At 42.3% G+C, this 19,264-nt stretch overlaps 1 protein-coding gene across 6 annotated transcripts in view; it reads right to left on the reverse strand.

The window, feature by feature from the left end:
- SEMA3F (semaphorin 3F) overlaps positions 1 to 19,264 on the reverse strand; it is a 127,532-nt gene that overhangs the window by 15,200 nt on the left and 93,068 nt on the right. For all 6 annotated transcript variants that reach the window (XM_035105997.2, XM_035105991.2, XM_035105993.2 and 3 more), the window contains 4 exons: positions 13,477 to 13,570; positions 10,452 to 10,571; positions 3,676 to 3,815; positions 2,784 to 2,898 (listed from right to left, as the gene is read on the reverse strand). In XM_035105997.2, coding sequence (XP_034961888.1) covers positions 2,784 to 2,898; positions 3,676 to 3,815; positions 10,452 to 10,571; positions 13,477 to 13,570 — 469 coding nt within the window. The remainder of the gene's footprint in view (positions 1 to 2,783; positions 2,899 to 3,675; positions 3,816 to 10,451; positions 10,572 to 13,476; positions 13,571 to 19,264) is intronic.

Here is a 19,264-nt window from a genome sequence, read left to right on the forward strand (position 1 = left end):
CAGATACACATGTTATGAAGATGCCATGCTATATACACTTTATGTTCCACCCGTGCTACTGGGAGGAAGGTGAAAAAACTTCTAACATCTAATTTTGCCTTGAGTGAAGTGAGGCAAACAAATCAGAAAACTTGGCACAGCAAGCTGGCCCAGTCCTGACCTTAGGTCAGGTTCAAGCAGATATAGGACCACAGTTAACTATGCCAGACATTAGTCAAGCCAGATGGTGGCCATGGTTAAGCCAGGTCAAGGTAATTTGTTATGAAGTGCGCTCCAACTAACGTCCTTAATAGTAGCTAATAAAAACTTTTGTTCTTTCTAATAAAAAGAATGATAAGTCATGTCAGTAGGGTTGAATTGCCTATTTATACGACTTTCATATCAGGCAGAGATGTGCTCAGGTTTCTTTCTCATTTAGATTCACGTTGCGATTCCACAGTGAGGGCTGCACAAGAGTGTCCCATAGTTGTCACTTCTAATTCAGCCCCAGCTGTGGCAGAAGAGAACACTCTCACTCAGGCAAGAACAATGGCTTTGGTGAGGCTCTGAGTTCATTCCCTCTCCAAGAGAAGCCATAGGCCATCTGGTAGTGATTTTGGGAAGCAAAGCAATTGTAGGGAAAGGGACAGTGCTAACTTGCTCTCTAGTAGGAGACAATCCATCAAAGGCCACTGAAGGTGATAAAAGTCTCACTGGGGTTTCTTGCAGAATGACCAGCAGTCCTCTGTCTGGCTTGTGCTGAAGGAAAGCTGGCTGACAGCCTACTAGGCTGTCAGCAGATTCAGCCTACTAGGAGGTAGGTCTGCTGCCTTTGCCAAGAATGGGATCCCCAACCTCAACTACGCCAATGTTATTAGATGCCTTCATTTCCTCCTACCCCCAAAACCAGCAAGAGCAAGTCAAGCTGACTCCTTGTGTGAATGGGCTTCCACACAGCATTTGCACAGCCAAACTTGCTACAAAGGGATCTCTCTCCCCCTTTTTTGATAGTTGCTGAAAGCTTGTTAATGAAGCATCACAAAAGTACTTGTGATGGATCTCAACTACAATTTCAAAATTAAGCTGAAAACCTTGTTTGGAATAAGCTTTTACAGTATTGCTAATATGCAAGAATATATTTTCTGCATTTGTTTAAAACGTTACGTTTTAGGGAAAGCAAAATTTGTTTGAAGGGCCTTTTTACAGAAGCATAGGTAAAGGTAAAGGGACCCCTGACCATTAGGGCCAGTTGTGACCAACTCTGGGGTTGTGGCGCTCATCTCGCGTTATTGGCCAAGGGAGCCGGCATACAGCTTCCAGGTCATGTGGCCAGCATGACAAAGCCGCTTCTGGCGAACCAGAACAGCACATGGAAACGCCGTTTACCTTCCCGCTGTAGCGGTACCTATTTATCTACTTGCACTTTGACATGCTTTCAAATTGCTAGGTTGGCAGGAGCTGGGGCCAAGCAACAAGAGCTCACCCCGTCGCGGGGATTCGAATGACCGACCTTCTGATCGGCAAGCCCACACTGCCACCCGCATCCCCTTACAGAAGCATACTGCCTGACAAACCCTAATTTAAAAGAAAATACTAATGAAAAAGACATTGCTGTTGCTTTTTCTTAACCTCTTCCTTTCTTCTTCTATCTCAGCCCTTCCATTTAAGCACATGTGGCTATCCTCCAAACTGCCTTTTACAATATCTTCAACCTGCTCAAATGCCACTGTTAGTTTTCCTACAGCTTTGGCTAAGTGTCAGTATTTTACTTATCTGAATTAAGTGCATCGTATCAAGAAGCATATACGGTAGCTTTGAGAGCCTTGGGTATTCTTTTCTCTGATTGTGGCACGCTGAAAATTAGCTGAATCACAGTACACTTTTCTATTATAATGGGAAATCTGCTAGGAATGTTAGGGTTGTGGCAGATCCTTAGAGGACTATACTAGATAATTACTGAGATATCTTCAAGCCATAAAAACCAGCTGCCTTCTTCACAAACATAGCAATTTTCCTATATACTGTGATCCGGAGGTCAAGTACTGGGCACCTTGTATTCCTTGTTCTGTCAAGCCCCAGGAGACTCTTAGTTATAGATTTCTGCTATCAGCACCCCAGTAAGGTAAGTGAAATTTTCAGTGCTACATTTGAGCCAAGGTTCTTCAGGGCTGGTCTCACTTAGTATCATCAGATTTAATCACATCTGAGTTCATAGGGTAGGCTATTAGTTTAAAATAAATAACTTGCAGACACTTATAAGCCCTGGTAATTCTTGATTTTTTTTAAAAAAAATAAGCATTGAGTACATTGGCCAACTTCTATATTCACTGAGGACTACTCTATTCTTCACAGGGAAGCCTGGGTGTCAGAAGTGTAGACCGCTGCACAGACCACCAGTATGGGTATTTGGACTCTGTAATAACATTGCCATCACTTCCCAGGCAGGGCTTCACAATTATGTGCTTAGGAACAGCACTACATAGAAATATGTGCATGCAACATACACAATCCACAGGAAATATTGTTGCTGTGAAGTGTATTTCTATTCCTAACATTTGTGGGGGCAGGGGGATTCAGTGAAAATTGTGTGCAAACTTCTGACTGGACCTTGATTAAAATTTAGGGAGAGCTGATAGGGGCTCTGGAGAGTAGATCCAGCCCACAGGCCACTAGGTGGAGATCATTAAATGTCTACGTCTCCACTAGTCAGGGCCCCTATTAAGATGTCAGGTCACTTAGCATTTAAAAGTCCTGTCTACCACACTCCCCTTCCCCCACAACATCCCATTCCTCACTGTACTCACGGAGTTCATCAAAGTGTGTTTCAATCCCATCAGGTCCTGGCACAGAGCAGATGAGCCGTGCTTTCAGGAATGTGCTCCATTTATTCACCAGACAGCAGTGGCCTCCATCATCATTCTAAATAAAAGGAAAGCAGTGTTCTGGGATACAAAAAGTGTTATGAAAGCTACTGTGCTTTTGCCTGCAGCCACATCAGTGTTTGTAGTGTGCACGGCTAGGATTGGACTATCAGACACACAACTTTTTTCCTGTACACTTCCATACAGTGGGACACAACAGAAACAGGGCAAAGAGTAATGAGCACAAAGGAATGCCCAATTACTCCAGATTCCCAGCTATTCACAAGCTATACCAAAGAGGACAATATAGGAAGGAGGAATCAGAAACTGTGGCAGTGGAGGAGCTCAGAGCAACACTGGCTTCTGCCATTCAGAAGAGATGTTGGTGATCTACTATATATTTTGTAAAGTGGTTTGTCTATCCGTTCATTCATTCTCTATACATTGACACCTTGTTTATTTGTTCTCCAAGATAGTGGACTTAAATAGGATTTCAGGGCGACTGTGCTAATTTTTTACATAGGTTTGGCTGCCTCTTAAGATTTCATCATCAAACTTGGCACAAAGGTTCCTGAGGTTGTTGTTGATTTTGGAGTGCTGGGTGCCATTCTGATTCAAGATGGTGGACCAAAACAAGACTTTACTCAGTTTGGGGGGTGAAAGAGTTAAATTCACAAGTTACACTATTAAAAAATCACAGTATTTATTGGTTTCTAAAAATTCCTAGACAGCGCCAGGAACTCCTTGTTAATGGTATTATAGAGAAGGGTCCAAATACATGGAATTTACAGTAAACTCTCAACCATACCTATGCTCATTCATCCTCAAGACCTACCAGGCAAATGCGACCAATGCGGGAGTAGACAACAGGACTCTGTGGGGAATCGGTAGATTTCTCTCGGAAGAAGAAATAGAGCTTGTCATCATTCCTCTCGGCGCTGTCTGGAATGAGCTGTGCATGGACAAATGCTGGGTCTGCAAAAAGTAGTTTAAACAGTAACATGGTCTGAAAGGGTGAATGTTCTTTCCAGACTCCAGAACCCAGAGCTTTTGTGCTACATGTGATTCCTCGCCAGCCCATGGAGGAGGTCACCTGGTCGCTGTTTGAAGAACCCTAACTGCCTTCAATTTAACAACAGCAGCAGCTTATACTTGAATTTGGAGGCTAAGTAAGTCAAATCTTGAAAAGGTTCCTTAGATGTGTACTCAGGTTGATGTATGCAGTACACTCATACAGTCACAATAATTCATCCCCACTGGAAGAGGCAGCACCTCATCTCTAGATATGCGAGTTTCCTTCCTCATGTCTCCCCTCCAGTACTGCATTGGCAAAGATTTGAACTTGTCTTATTGTTGCAGTGAAGAAAGCATATTGCCAGGTGAGGAAATTGTCTCAAGCTCCTATCATCTGACAGATGCTCCTAGCACATTACTCTGAAACATGTTGTTTACTTAGCAAAGTGCAGCAATTTGTCTCACACCCTGTACAGCTTTGTCTGAGAGATGTTTGTTTTTATTCAAGAGCAAATTATTCATTGAAAAGTGATATAGGGTGAAGACTGGCTCCATGCACAGGCTTGGGTCCACCCCTTTGGAGCACACATTTAATTCATAGAGCTCTACATTGACATATTGTGGCTCCTTCAAGCAGCTCAAGTAGGGAGAACAGAATGTAGGTATCTGTCTTAACAACCAAAATTCTGTACTTTTCTATTACAGTAGGTGCTGACCTGATACCTAGTCTTCCCCAGAGCTTGGAAAGAGAGATTCAAAGAAAACACAGTTTTCTGTTCTCAGTTGGTCAAAGAATAGAGCAAGTTTTAATAGCGTAATAACAGCAAGATTTGCTAGTACAGTGGTACCTTGGTTCTTGAACAGCTTAGTTGTCGAACAAATCAGCTCCCAAATGACGCAAACCCGAGGTGTTTCAGTTTGCAAATGTTTTTCGGAAGCCAAACGTCCAACGCAGCTTCCGCTTGAGTGCAGGAAGCTCTTGCAGCCAATCAGAAGCTGTGCCTTGTTTTTTGAATGGTTTCGGGAGTTGAACAGACTCCCGGAACGGATTAAGTTCAAGAACCAAGGTACCACTGTACTGCAATTATAAGCCTCTTTTCCATTATTGTTTACCCACACTGATTTTGCTTTCAAAAGTTGCCATGTAAATTTTTGATGGGACCAACTTCACCCTAAGAGAGAGCTGAAATGTGGGTAGGGTGCAGTGGTATAATGGAGGGGGAACACCCCCTGGTACATTTTTCAGGACAGGAGCAACAATGTCATCTGCCAGAGCGCCAGGGTAACTGACAGACCTTCCTTGCTCTGGCAAGTGAATGAGGCAATATGTTTGTGAGGCTTTCAAGTTTGTCGTGTATTACCTACCATAAAGGAAGTCAGAGTATGAGGAAACTAATCAAGCAGAAGGCATACAAGGATTTTCTTTTCTTTGAAGGGGTCCCTGCTTTCCTGTAAGATTGTTAGCATTTCTGATAAAGCAAAAGATAGCCTTTTAGCCGCCTGAAGAGCTATTGCTAAAGCTCAATACATTTTATAAACTGGAACTATACCATTAGAAGTAATCCTCAGAGTTCAACATAGCTTACCCCCAGGAAATTAAGTATAGGACTTTTTGGATTCTCCTTGTGGATGAGCTATAAGGGTGTCAGGAGCTCCTGAACATTAAAATTCACGACTATGCCACTGGTTGAGTGGAAGAGTGAAAATCTGAACACGCGTAGTATGTGCCATGCAACTGTTACTTCACTGTGGGAATCAGGACTGATGCATGTGACAAAATAAGGTCTGATCCAGAAATCCTATATAACAACTAAGGCTGCAATCCTATACACACCTACCTGGAAGTAGGTCCCAATGAACTCAATGGGACTTATTTCTGAGTGGACATGTTTAGGCTTACACTGCAAGTTAAGGTGCCATAGTCATGATGTTTTTCCTGCAACAGATTAATATATCTACCGCTCTCAAACAAGTCCTGATTGTTCAGTTCAGGGCTCACATTTTGCTGTACCTTTCCTGATCTGTTATGGAATCCTTTTGTGGTCACACAAAATAGTGTTAACCGAGGTTGAAAATGAAGATTTATGGAATGCACTTAAGACGCAATCAAACAGCTTCTAGGCATTTCATCTCTGCCAACATTTGCTCAACTTGTGCATATATTATTACATTTTATTTATTTTAAAACGTAAGTCCCACCTTACAGCTGAAAAGCTAGTCTCAAGGTGGCTTACAAAAACATTAAACTACATAGTTATAAAAATAACTGTAAAAACAAAAGCTGCTTGTTTCTTCAGTCCATGATGGCTCCTCCTGGCAGGGCAGCAGCTACTGATGTGGTTTATTGTGGCATGCAGACACTGCCACTTTGAATCATGACAAATGAGTCAAATGACCTTCTCAGATCAGAAGACCTGTGGAACGAGTCAGCAAGAAGCACACATGGGCCTGGTGGCTATACAGATTTGTCCTAAATCTTTGGCTCTCCTCTCTATCCAATCTTTCCAAACTAATTAACTGGTGTCAATCAGGTAGGGTCTGTGTTTTAAACTAGTAAATGTTCTACAACACTAGGGAAAGGACCACTTCTATAGATTAACACTTTCTTGAAATTCTGTTCAATGCCCCAAATAAAAGCTGTTCTGAATAACTTCAGTCAATGCTTCACACTCTAAGGCTTGTTATGATCCAAACTTGCGCTGTTGAAAAGAATTCTGAATCCCTTGCAGCCTTTGGTACTAAAATTCTTTTACTGGATGTGATGGTGGCTTGTCCTGTATCACAGGCCAAAACTAGGGAAGCAAATCTTCATGTCAGTGTAGAAAAGAAGTTGACATAAAGCTCAGTGAGTTAAGCAGCTGTTTGCTAGGCTGCTGCAGGAAACATGGCCATGTGATTGATTAACTAAGCCTTCTTAGTCTACAGTGCTGGAGTCCTGAGCTCTATTCCTTGTATCACCTCATTTGTAATGCAAAATTAGGTAGTTTAAGAGTTCTTTACTTACACAGCTCAGCTTGAAAAGGGTGAATAGCAATTGAAATCACAGGCCGGGGAAAATTGCTTTACTATGGCATCCCAAAACTGAGAGGCAGGTAGTGCTTCTCAACCTTTATGAAATGATACCCTCTCCCAAAAGCGACTAGTTCTTCTGCGTCCCCCAATGGCACAGTGATAAATTTTCAAGTGCAGGAGCTCATCATGACAGACTCTGGAGTAACACACCCCACCCCCGAGAGTCCAAAAGTGTGGCTGTGTTGATCCATGGGTGCTGGTTGTGAGGACCTGCATTCACATACCTGCTTAGCCGTGAAGTTCACTGGGTGACCTTGGGCAAGTCACTCTTCTCAGCCTAGCCTACCACACAATGGGTCGGATTCATCTTACCATCAGCAGAAGCCCTGTGCAACAACTTCTGTTTGCATAGTGGAGCTTCCCTCCCCCGCCTCCCCTACAGTTGGCTCTGGGGGAGTCAGGATAACCGACAGAACAATGCATGAGGGAGGAAAGGAGGATCCTTCCATCAGGCATGCAGAGATGCTTGCTGTAATGGAAGCTCAACACAGCACATTGCTGATTTCTTCCCAGGGCCATTATGAGGAGGAAATGGGATAACTCCCATATTTGCTGCCACAAGCTCAGTGGAGGAATGCTTAGTAGCAGTACTACTAATAGTAGAAGTAGTACCCCTCCCATCTGACTGGGTTGCCCCAGCCACTCTGGGTGGCTTCCAGCATATATAAAAACATAGTAAAACATTAAACCTTAACAACACCAAGCAAAATGTAATGAGCAGCCTTTTTATATGGTGCTGAGGTTCATTTTGAACTGTTTGTAACAGGCTATGGGACGATTATGCTGCTTTCTAACATACGTTTAATGTAAAAAACAGATGCCCATTTTAAACAGTGCAGGAAAGGCTCTTGCCAGGTAGGTCCTGCCTTCCAACTCCGCAAGCATGCAACACTGGCAAATCCCAGTCTTATGGATGACATCCTCTCTCCTACTGCGGAAAAAGTACTGTACTAGAGAAGTGCTGCCTGCCCCACACTACCACTGATGTCCCTCACTCGTGTGGTAATCTCACCTGCCCAGTTTCTTTCACATCATTTTATTTCCCAGACAACCAGTTCATATTGTGATGGACAGGCCCTGGGTCTGCCTCCTAGTGACCCAACAACCAGTGAGAGCTGGTGAGTCCATCAGAAAATCAGGAAAGAGAGTGTGGAGTTTAAGTTAGATGCTGACAGTTTTAGAGGTGAAATAGAGATTTGACTCTCGGTGAAAGAAAAATTAAAAGCCAGTGTGGGCAGGTGCAGATGTTAAACTGTCTTGAGAGGGGTTAGCCAGGCAGAGCAAACTGGTCTTGATTCCCTGAGGGGAAGTAAAATCCTAGAAGGGGCTGAGTGGGTGTTGCAGGTTAGAACACTGATAACCATTTTAAGTGGGAAAAGTCTACCTGAGACTTGGCTGAAAAATAGTGCTAAAGGTTTATCTGTATAGAAACACACAGTTTTGTTCCAAAAGTGCCTTATCCTCATCCTCTAGGTGGGGAGTGAGTAGGGCTGCCATATGTCCAGATTTTCCCAGACATTACTGGGAGTTCATATGCTGAATTGACACCCGGGGGTGTCCGAAAAGTGGCGCTGTCCTGGATTTTAGGAAAGTCAATAAAAAAATCACGTTTTCTTGGCATTTTTGTAAAAAACAAACAAAAAACCCTCAACTTTCAGGGTGTCCTGGTTTTTATTTTTTAAAATATGGCAACCCCAGGAGTAAGTGGACACTGGGCAGCCTTGACAGAAGCGCAACGCCTTGCTGCTCTGCTTAAATATAAACCCTACTATGAATAGTTAAGTCTAGGCCTCTCCTGTGTAAGAACAAGGGGAGTTTCATCTAGTGACACACCCATATTATCGGTCAAGTTACACCCATATTACTTTCTGTCACACATACACACATACACTACTGCTTTCTTACACACATACTACTGCCAAATTCCTGCCACCCATATAACCTCGGTGTGCTGAGGTAACTGGACCTGTAAGTTGTCAGAAACACAACTCTATGAATCAATCCAAGAGAAGCTGTGTACCATACTTTGAAAAACTCTGGGCCTGGGCTGTTCATAAGTCTAATGTCAGTAACCTTCATCATTAGTACCAAGCATTCCCTTGCTTTTTTTTGGGGGGGGGGGAGTTGTAAGATTTATGTGGTTGAAAGCACACCTGTCTGCCTTAAAAGCTTTTGTAAGAATATCTTGGAAGCTCTGCAATTTGCGGATATGTTGTTATTTTCTCTAGAGCCATCACTACTAAAGAATTGCCATGGAAGGCAAATGGTCATCCTTATAATCCAGCATTTGCTTTCATAGATAGCTCTGTTCAGGTTACTAAAATGACATCTCCCTAAATTTGATTCCCAACTCCAGTTTACTCAGCTGTTTTTGCTGCTTCACAACAGCTGGAAGTGCAACCAAAAGGGAAGCTGAGACCTTCTCTCATTGGATCCCTTTTCATGATGCATGCTGGAGGAGAGAGGGCAGGAGATTAAATGCCCTGGATCAGTTATCAGAAATGACAAGAATACAAACCTGCCTTCACCACCAACTGTGTGTAGAGAAATAATTCCAGGAGCAAAATGCTTTTGAATGCACAAAAGGGGACATAGCCAAGGAATCAAGCAAAGAGAGAAACTAGTCAAACACCAACACACTCCTGAAATGACCAGATGGCTGGACAAAAGTTATATAAAAGTGTATCTTAACTTAGCACATCTTTTTTCTTTATGGAAAGAAAATTATAGAAGACAATGACTTCTTCAGTGATGTGCTCTGCAAAGCCCAAATGAAGTAGGAACACTTGCAGATTCTGTATTTTGTGTTCCACATAGATGTATTTTGTGTTCCACATAGAACACACTTACAGATTCTGTATTTTGTGTTCCACATAGATGGCAAGGCATCAACAGGGCAGGAGAGCCCTATTCCTGGTGTCTTGGGAGCTAGACAGAAAGTGTGGACAAGTGTCAGTGCAAGGGCAAGGCGATAGCAAAATCAAGTATCAAGGACAGAGAACAGAAGGGAGTACAGAAGAAGGGTATGATAGGTGTCATGGGGACACAGTAACAGCAAAGGAGACTCAAAGGGCACCAGGATGAGAAATGGGGGTCCAGAGAGCTAAATTAAGATTCCATCATCCACAACAAAGCCCACTGAGCTGGCTATATATGGACAGATAAAAGAAACCAATTGTAGGCAGCTGATATGACTTGGCATGAAGCCCTCGGGAAGCCAGACTTGAAAAGTCACCATGGAACAGTGTGCACTCACAGAAGGAACTTGAAGACCAAGGGGAGGGGAGTTATTGGTTAACGCTCCTGCTAGTATAATGGTTTCTTAACTAAAGCCTCTTTTTATTCACATTTTCTTTCTTACAATAATATTCTGAAACAGAGAGAGGAAAGAAGAGAGGGAAACTCTGTGCTCTAAGTCACAATTCCCACCATGTAGCATGGACACTGGACACAAAGATCATGAATGCGGCCCTGCTTTTTGTCCTCTGCACTTCACACTCTGCAGTCTGCCCTCCTTTCACTCACCATTTAGCCAACGGGAGTTGTATTGGTCAGTCCTCATGGCAGTCTGCTTGCCCATGGTGCGGAAGATGGCGGCATCAGTGCCCATGAAGTCAATGTAGACACCAGCATAGAGTTCTTCATCTGTGGGCAACAGAGGATAGGGGGAAGAAAATTAATGAACTTAATTGAGTTTTGTTGAGGCAGGATTCCCAACCACTCACCCCACTGGTTCTGTGAAAGAGAGGGATCAGGGGGAAATACAGTATACAAAATACCTGGAATGGTTCACTTCTTAAATGACACCTGCAGAAACAGGGAAGCTACTCACTGGCACTTTGAACCATGATGTGAAGACAAGTACCTCAACCTTCTTCTTTGCCCACCTCCATCCACCCCCCAAAAAAGTTGTGCACCAGGGGTTTGTACATCTCCATGTGAGAAAAGAATGCAAAGTTTTATTTTGGGCATGGATGGCACAGACAGTATTGCCAGACTATGAAACTGGAACCATTGTCTTTCTTAGATCCTCAACATTCATTCATTTGCTTAGAACTCTTAAATGGGTAGGAAAAGGAGAAACTCACCTCCTTCTGTAGTCCTTTCATTCTCAAACTCAACAAGAAAACTCTGATTAGAGTTCTCTCTCTCCATCTCCCTCTGTCACACATAACCTCTGAACACAGTGTTCAGAGGAGGGTGAATTTAACCAAGGCCTTTTTCTTGTCTAAACTGCAGCCACTTCCACTATTTGCCTGATAAGGGAAAATAGTATACAGACAGCCATATATATTTTTTCTCAGGTTTGAGGGGAAATGTGATTTAGACTGGGAAATCCGTGTGTGTGTGGTTTGTGTGTGTGTGTGTGTGTGTGTGTGTGTGTGTGTGTGTGTGTAGGGGGGGATTAATCCCTCTCTCAGAGCCACTGCCTCATTCCATTCAAAAGCCCCCACAGCTGCTTTAAAACCACCACCATGAGAACCAATCACAGATTTCCTGCATCTCATCTAGTTTGACCCTAGGTGCATCAACTGCCCTTCACACCTAATATAGTTTAAATAGTTTAGGGTTTCTCTGTTCTGTGCTCTTTCCCCCATCTTCTCCCTTGTGAAAACATGTGGCCTTTCCATGTCATACCACTCTGGTGGCATCACCCACAATTTTTATAGACAAACTTAGAATTTAGAGGAAAATAAGTTCCCTTCCCCTAACTCAGATGCTTTAGGTGCTAATACTCAGGAGGATTCAGAAATTTGTAATTAAAACATGAAATAAAGAGTAAAGGGGGACTGTATCTCCTAATTCTTGTCCATGCACAAGAATTATGGTACTGAGTGACACTGGATAAGAGTTGTGGGAAAACGAAAAGAGCAAAGCACCTGCACTTCCTGGTCTCCCGACTTCATTCAGGTCATGCCTGAAGCTTCCATCAGCATGGAACGGCTATATATTTAAGGATGAATTAATTAAATGCTAAAAAAATGGGGGTATGGTGGTCCTATTTGGTGGTAAGTGTGAGATCAAACTTGGAATCTGTGTGAATTGTTCTTGGAGAGTGGGAATAAAAAGAAATGACAAGGGGAAAGCAAGGTCTCTGTAGAAGGGGCCCTTTCTTGTTGCTCTGACCTCTCATTGATAGAAGAAATCTCATAATGATCAAAGGCAGGGGAGAAAAGGATCAAGATTATTAGTCATGCACAACATATGAACTGTTAGGTGCCCTTCTACAGCTTTCCTACCACTGCTCTGAATCTCTTATACAGAAATTAATAAGGCTTACAGAGATGAACCTAAGTTCATTAGCAAAGCTGCTAATCAGGTCCAGCACTCAGCCAGGAACCCACTGGTACAAGGGCACAATTCCTGCTTGTCTCAGGCCAGTGCTGCAGCTGCTTTCAGATTAATTAAGAAGTTTGGGGCTTGTCGTGTAAATGGATACTAATGCTTGGACAAGATCAGAGGCAGCCAGGCCATATCAAGCGGTTGGGGGATTTGCAGGAAGAAAGAACTTTGGCCAGCACTGGAACTGACTCTTAGGGGAGAGTGGTGCAGCTGTTGTGCCAGTAGTAGGCCCAGGGTCAGCAGGACAATGATACCACTCCTAATTATCTCCCTGCTGTGAAGTTATGTAATCCCAGACCTCCACATGGGGAAAGCCCTGTGGAGCTTGAGCCACCATTTGAACTGGAGATGAAGGGGCCCTGCGGGAGATGGTATGGCCACACAGGACAACGTTCAGAGGATGTCCATGCTTGAAATCAACCTGGGGTTGAGTGAAATCAACCTGGGGCTGAGTGAAAAAAGGTGGGTCTATGTGGTGAGGGAAGGATATAAAAATCCAAGAAGATGAGAACATTCAAAGATATATTTATTATATATATACATTAAAGGGCAAGAGTAAAATATACATTGGTAACTCTAGCATGACCAATGGAAAGGACCAGGTTTCTCAAGGGAAGCCCTAGTCTGTGGGGTCTGCATGAAATTTGCAGCTGGTTTAAGTCAGAATATAGCCGACTATATGTGAATATAGCTGGCCACTCAGGCATTGTGTTGTTTTGGAATGCTAGGGCAGTGGGAGGAATAAGCATGTCTGATGGATAAGTGGAAACGATTGGACTGCAACGAAGTGACATAAATGTCATCTGTGAAATTTTGCCAATGAACCTCTCAGAACTTTGCTATTCGCCAAAGCCCTATTCCTCCTCTTCTCCCACCAGAAGGGACACTGCAGTTTAGTGAACAGTATGCTTTTTCTCTTCTTTATCAGCATCTGAGAGGCCATGATCTTTTCCCATTAACTCCGATGACATTTCCAGATAACTCATCCATGCCTGAGGATGGCCAAAATCATTTCCTGGCACAGAGCTGCTGTCGCGCTGCATGCTTAGGAAATTTCTCAGCAGAGGCTGGATGGCCATCTGTCATGGATGCTTTAGTTGAGATTCCTGCATTGCAGGAGGTTGGACTAGATGACCCTGGGGATCCCCTCCAACTCTACAATTGTATGCCTATAGAATGACTGATGTTGCACAACCATGGAACTCACTTATTAATGCTGATACGGTGTCCACCTTTGGGTCATATGAGCACTTTCCTTTTCCTGACTCAAGCTTCTCTGGTTCCAGGTAGAATATGTAATCCTGGAAAAAAGTAAGCCAACAGGTAGATCAATGATTTGCTTTACCACACACTATTACCTCAGGCCTTCACAACTCTTTTTAATCAGAGAGCATCTAAAGGTACATGGAATACAAGATGCTGCATACATGAATACACTGTCCAAACCGCATCTCTCTGGAGTGGAATTTTCGTCCAACAAGGTTACAAGCAGTTGAATATAAGAAATCCTGGCATGTAATATGTCTGCCCCATGGAAGCTGCTTTAAATCATTTTTCAATGATGGCTGACTCACTGGTGAGTTCATTACCTCACCATGCAAAGCTATTTTTTTCCATGCCACTACAGACTTTATTTTGTTCTGAGACCCTGTGAAGGCATGGAGAAAAATCACCACCAAACCATGTAGAAAGCTGGTGCAAACACCACCCTAGCAACTGCAGTACTGTCTACATGCTACTCTTACAAGTTTTATATCAATTTCATTTTTCATTTTTTTTAAAAAATAATTTTTATTGGATTTTTATACAAACAGAACAAACAAGACATACAGTATACATTCTGTCCCTTCAACTCTATTGCACACCTCCCAAATATGTGTCTCATTTTAAAGTTGCAGAAGTAACATTTCTCCTCCTAAAGAAACCTGTACTGTAAATGAAAAAAAATCATTAATATAAAAATAGTGTATCCCACCATCTTTATCCGCATGGTGCTACTTTACAAAGCCATTCCCAAAATTCATACTTTTGGACCTCCCCATCTCAAGACACACTGCATGTAACATTCTAGTCAAAGATTCAACGTTTTCCCTGCAATGTTAGCGCACAACAATACATTTTCAGACTTTTCCCACTGGGTATGACCACTGGGTGAAGTGAAACAACTGTGTGCTGTAATGTGTGAACACTACAGGTACCGTAAGTGTCTAGTTACCACATGCTATTACTAAGTAGTACCTAGGCACTGCTGAATTTCAGATTGCCTTCAAACATCCTGTGAAGTGCTACAACCTCTTCCGAGTATGAAACAACAATAAATCATGGATGTCACATTTCCCCCACCCACCCCAGAGGACAATCAACCGTTACAGAGCAGACCAGATAGGATGCAGGCCTTAAATATTGCTGAGAAATTCAGAGTGAGTGAATGCCATTTGAATCCCTCCTATCATGAAACTAATGACTCATTACTTCAGTGACTCACAAGCGGTACACTGGGATCCACTTCTGCCTTATATGAGGGTTGCTAGGATGCTGGCAATGCTTGTAGGTGCCAATGCAGCAGAAGGAGCAGTGGAGAAGAGACTGCCAAACCAGGGTGGTAGAATCAACATTTGGGAAAGAAATCCCACAAGTGGATCTTTTTAATGAAATGTTTGGAAATCGCTGCTTTAGTGGGCTGGAAGCCATTTAGAAATTAAAGAAAAATGCCGTGTAAAGGTTTAAGAGGTTTCCCCCCACAAAATACCTCTTGTGGTTTGATGAAAACATTAAACATAATCTTCCAACGTTAAGCACTATTAATTAGTACCAGATTACCAAATAGGCGGGGAATAGGCACTGAACTCTAGGCCTCATGCATTTTAGGGGCCCGTGACAACAGATCAAAATAATATTGATTTGATCTTGAAAGAAAATTACAATCAAGTTTTCTTAGTTCAATATTATCCCATTACAGTGCATGCACAAGGGGGGAGGGCAAGATTTCGACTGCCTAGGGGCCTCCATAGGGTTTAATCTGGCACTGCTTTTAATTCCCACTTATTTTGATGGGAGTGGCTTAGGTTGCAGAACTTGACATACTTACTTGCGAGTAGGCCCCTGTGAAGTCAAGGTGCTTCCAGACAGGAGTTTAATATGAAAACAGGTCATTGAGCTATTGCAAACAAGACTGTTGGCAACAGGTGGTATATATCAGATTTCCTCTAGAAAGGGTCTATGCAGATTAATTTGGAGTGAGGAGGATGTGGGCTAACATTTTGATGCTGACAATGTTATGTGAATGTGGCAATCAATCAATCAATCAATAATCCCACAATAAACATCCAACTGAAAGTACCCTCAGTCGGACCTACTTCTGAGTAGACAAACATTGGCATGAACTGTTAAATGAAATGTAATTTTTAGCTGGAACATACTTATTTTTATATTATTGATTTATTGGGAAGTAAACATATGTGTTCATATCATTTTACCCAAAATGTTTTTATTAAAATGTAAAAAAAAAATGACTTCAGCATGTTTTTAAAGAAAACAAAAGTCTGTTAAAATATTTTATTATATTTTATTGGCCATGAAAAATATTTACTACTGATACTGTCACTTGTTTTTCTAAGTCTAAGCTAAACGTCTTCTTTTGTTGAATAGGGTCCAATAGGCCATTGTGCAGCTACTGTTCTAGAATTGTGGCTATTTATTAACAGATCATTCCTACAAAAATGTGAGTGAGAACTTTTCAGGGCTCCCCCCCCCCAAATCCAGTGAATGGAAAGCAGAGCAGTTTAAAAGCTTTGTGTTTTAAGAATGGGGTGGTGTAAGGATTGAAAAGATAGGGAGTGTGAGATAAACGGGTCAAATATTTTTAACTCAGACTATTATGGAGTTCATTCTTTTGACAGCATTCACCCTATTGATCTTTGGTAAATGGTGCTGATGCTATCTTCAAGATGGATTGGATTGGACAGAATAAACCCCTTTCTGTAGTTCATCTTTCACCTGAGGAATGGCTAAAGTCAGCTACTTTTAGCAGAATGGGCTGAGTCAGCAGCATAAGGAACTAGAGTTGGGATGAGTGAATGAGATAAAAGAACGGACATGAATATGAGCATAGGGAATTTGTGGTCCCAGCATACAGTTTCATGGGGGCCAGAAATACCAGCTAATGCCAGCACAGACACATGTCCAAAGAGTTCTCACTAGATACAGACACTTGAATAATGCCAGGGGTCTAAGTGGCTTGGGACCAGGGTCCCCCCCAAAAACCCTCCCTCCACATATGCCTACCCAGCCTCTACGCCCTTAGCCAGGGCTCAATTCTAGTCAACTGAGGTGCAGCAGGTGGCTGTGGAGGAAAGGGCCTTGATGTGGTGGTGCATCAAACCTGATGACATTTCAATGCCACACAAACACCCTCTTATTTTGCAATTCCTTTCAATCTGTCTCAGCTCTAAATTTATTTTTTATTTTCACCAAACGATTTGATGCTGCATATATTTTACAGTTAATAAGTGCTTTCCCCACTATGCATTTAGGTGGGCATTATGAGCCTCCCGGGTTCATATCTGGAACCTACCTGAGCTGGCTTTGTTTGAATCTCTGTCTCTGATGCATAATTTGAAACTCCTGATTATTTTGCTAAAGCCTGTGGCACTCTTGGGATTTCACTGGATGACTTTGAAAAGAGCACTAAATGTTGCAAGGATTCTTTATTAAAGTGGGGATAGCGACATCTGTCCATAGAACTCCACTTGACTGAAGACAAGTGCAAATGCAGTTTCTTTACATAAAGGTAAAGGTAAAGGTCCAGTCGCGGACAACTCTGGAGTTGCGGCACTCATCTCGCTTTATTGGCCAAGGGAGCTGGCATACAGCTTCCGGGTCATGTGGCCAGCCAGCATGACTAAGCCGCTTCTGGTGAATCAGAGCAGCGCACGGAAACGCCATTTACCTTCCCACCGGAGCGGTACCTATTTATCTACTTGTACTTTTGACGTGCTTTTTAACTGCTAGGTTGACAGGAGCTGGGACCGAGCAGCGGGAGCTCACCCCGTCGTGGGGATTCGAACCGCCAACCTTCTGACCGGCAAGCCCTAGTCTGTGGTTTAGACCACAGCACCACCCGCGTTTCTTTACATAGTATACAAATAAATGGAACATGATTGATAAGTTTGGGATAAAACAGCTGTTTGAAGTTTAAGCACCACACAGTTTACAGGAGTTGTACTAATGGGAATGTCACAAATTGTATTATTTGGTGCCATTATAGGTTCCATCCACAGGTGGTAGTTGGGATCTGCAATTTATCAAAAGATAGAAAAGGGGGCTTGAAGGGTTCCAGACTGCAGTAGGATGTGACAAGTGTGTTTTCTGCTCCATTCCCTTTGCATCTTCTCATCATCTGATACATCCCACTCTCTTCCCCACCTCGTTGTGGTAACAGCTTGGGAGGTCAACAGTGGCAGGATATCAGTGAAGACTTGCTTCCTCTTTCTAATGTATGTCAAACACATGCTGACAATGCCCAAGGGAGTGAGGAAAGTAGGATGGCTCCTGACACTGCAATGCATTTTAACTGGCTAACAGCAATCAGTGATAATATAAATAGCACATCAAGTAGAAGCTGTAGATCCAAGCTACAAAGAGCAGGAAAATGGAAGCTGGCTTTTGAATGAGACCAAGTGTTGACACACAAAACTACAGTATAGTTCTAGTAAATCCTGCAGACAGCAGATGCAGGCTGCTAAGCAGTTATACCTACAGCTAATTACACCTAGTTGTAGTTTAATGTGTTGACCTTAGAGGAACATGTCTGTTAAAAGTCAGCTTGAGAACTTCTTTTCCTACTAATAAATGCAATACTGTAAATAACAAAAGAAGTGAAACAGAAGACTTTCAGACTCTGTATAGAAACTGAGAATGGGGGTGTGTATTTGCTTAGGAGTTGCACTTCCTTTTTATTTAGAGCTTTGGGCTTATGTGGGCAGACTGCTTTGGTGTCAAATGTCATTGTTTGGCACTGAGAAAAAGTGTGCATCTTGTGCAAAATGCAAAAGTGATTGTGCCACTTGTGAGTTTTCTGTTTTGAAGTGTAAAATGGAACATTCAATAAATAAAAGAGAATAAGAAAACCCAATATTACTTATACACTGTATAATAATAATAATAATAATAATAATAATAATAATAATAATAATGTCTTTGACAATGACCCCGCTCCAGTCCAGCAGCACACAATCAGGCCCTATAGATTTAGATGAAAACAGCTACCAGGGTGACTCCAGGGGTAAGACAAAGCATTATCAAAACTAGAGAATCCAACAGAAGGAAGAAAATGCTAAGAAATCAGAGCACTACATTTTAGGCTGATTCTCTAATTTACAATCAAACAACACCAAAACATTAAGGAAAGTTGAGATTCTCAAGATTAGGTTCAGTTGTTTTCTTGTGAAAGTTTCAAACACTCCAACCAAGACTATTCAGCCTTGAAAAGAATAGCATATACTGTAGCATTTCCTGTCTTCTTTTTTTGTGCACCATCTTGAACACACATGGGAGAGTACCTACTGCTGAGTGAAAGGAGGCTTTAGTCCCATACAAATCCACATTAGGAGCTCAACCTCTCAATCAATCTAATTATTCAGCACTACCCTGTAAATGGGGAAACATACCATCCTTAATACTATCTGACATAAAAAGGGTTCTGTTAATTAGGACCAATCCCTATGTTCACAGAGCAATGTACCGTAGGAATTGTCATATGGCTGGATTCCATGCTGCTTTGATAATGTTTCTTTGAGGGAAACCATATGAGCTGAGCAACTGAAATAGTTCATTCCCACACCAAAGTCTTTAGCCAATTGTAGGACCATGCCCACAAAGTTTCTACTAATAGAGACTAATGGAAATCTCATAATCTCCTCCCAACTAACTGTCGTCCTTATCAATTAAATGACAACAATGAGAAAACTGGAAAGGAATTAATGGGATGGCTTCCT

The sequence above is a fragment of the Zootoca vivipara genome, chromosome 2 (assembly GCF_963506605.1).
Source record: "Zootoca vivipara chromosome 2, rZooViv1.1, whole genome shotgun sequence".
Lineage (NCBI taxonomy): Eukaryota > Metazoa > Chordata > Lepidosauria > Squamata > Lacertidae > Zootoca > Zootoca vivipara.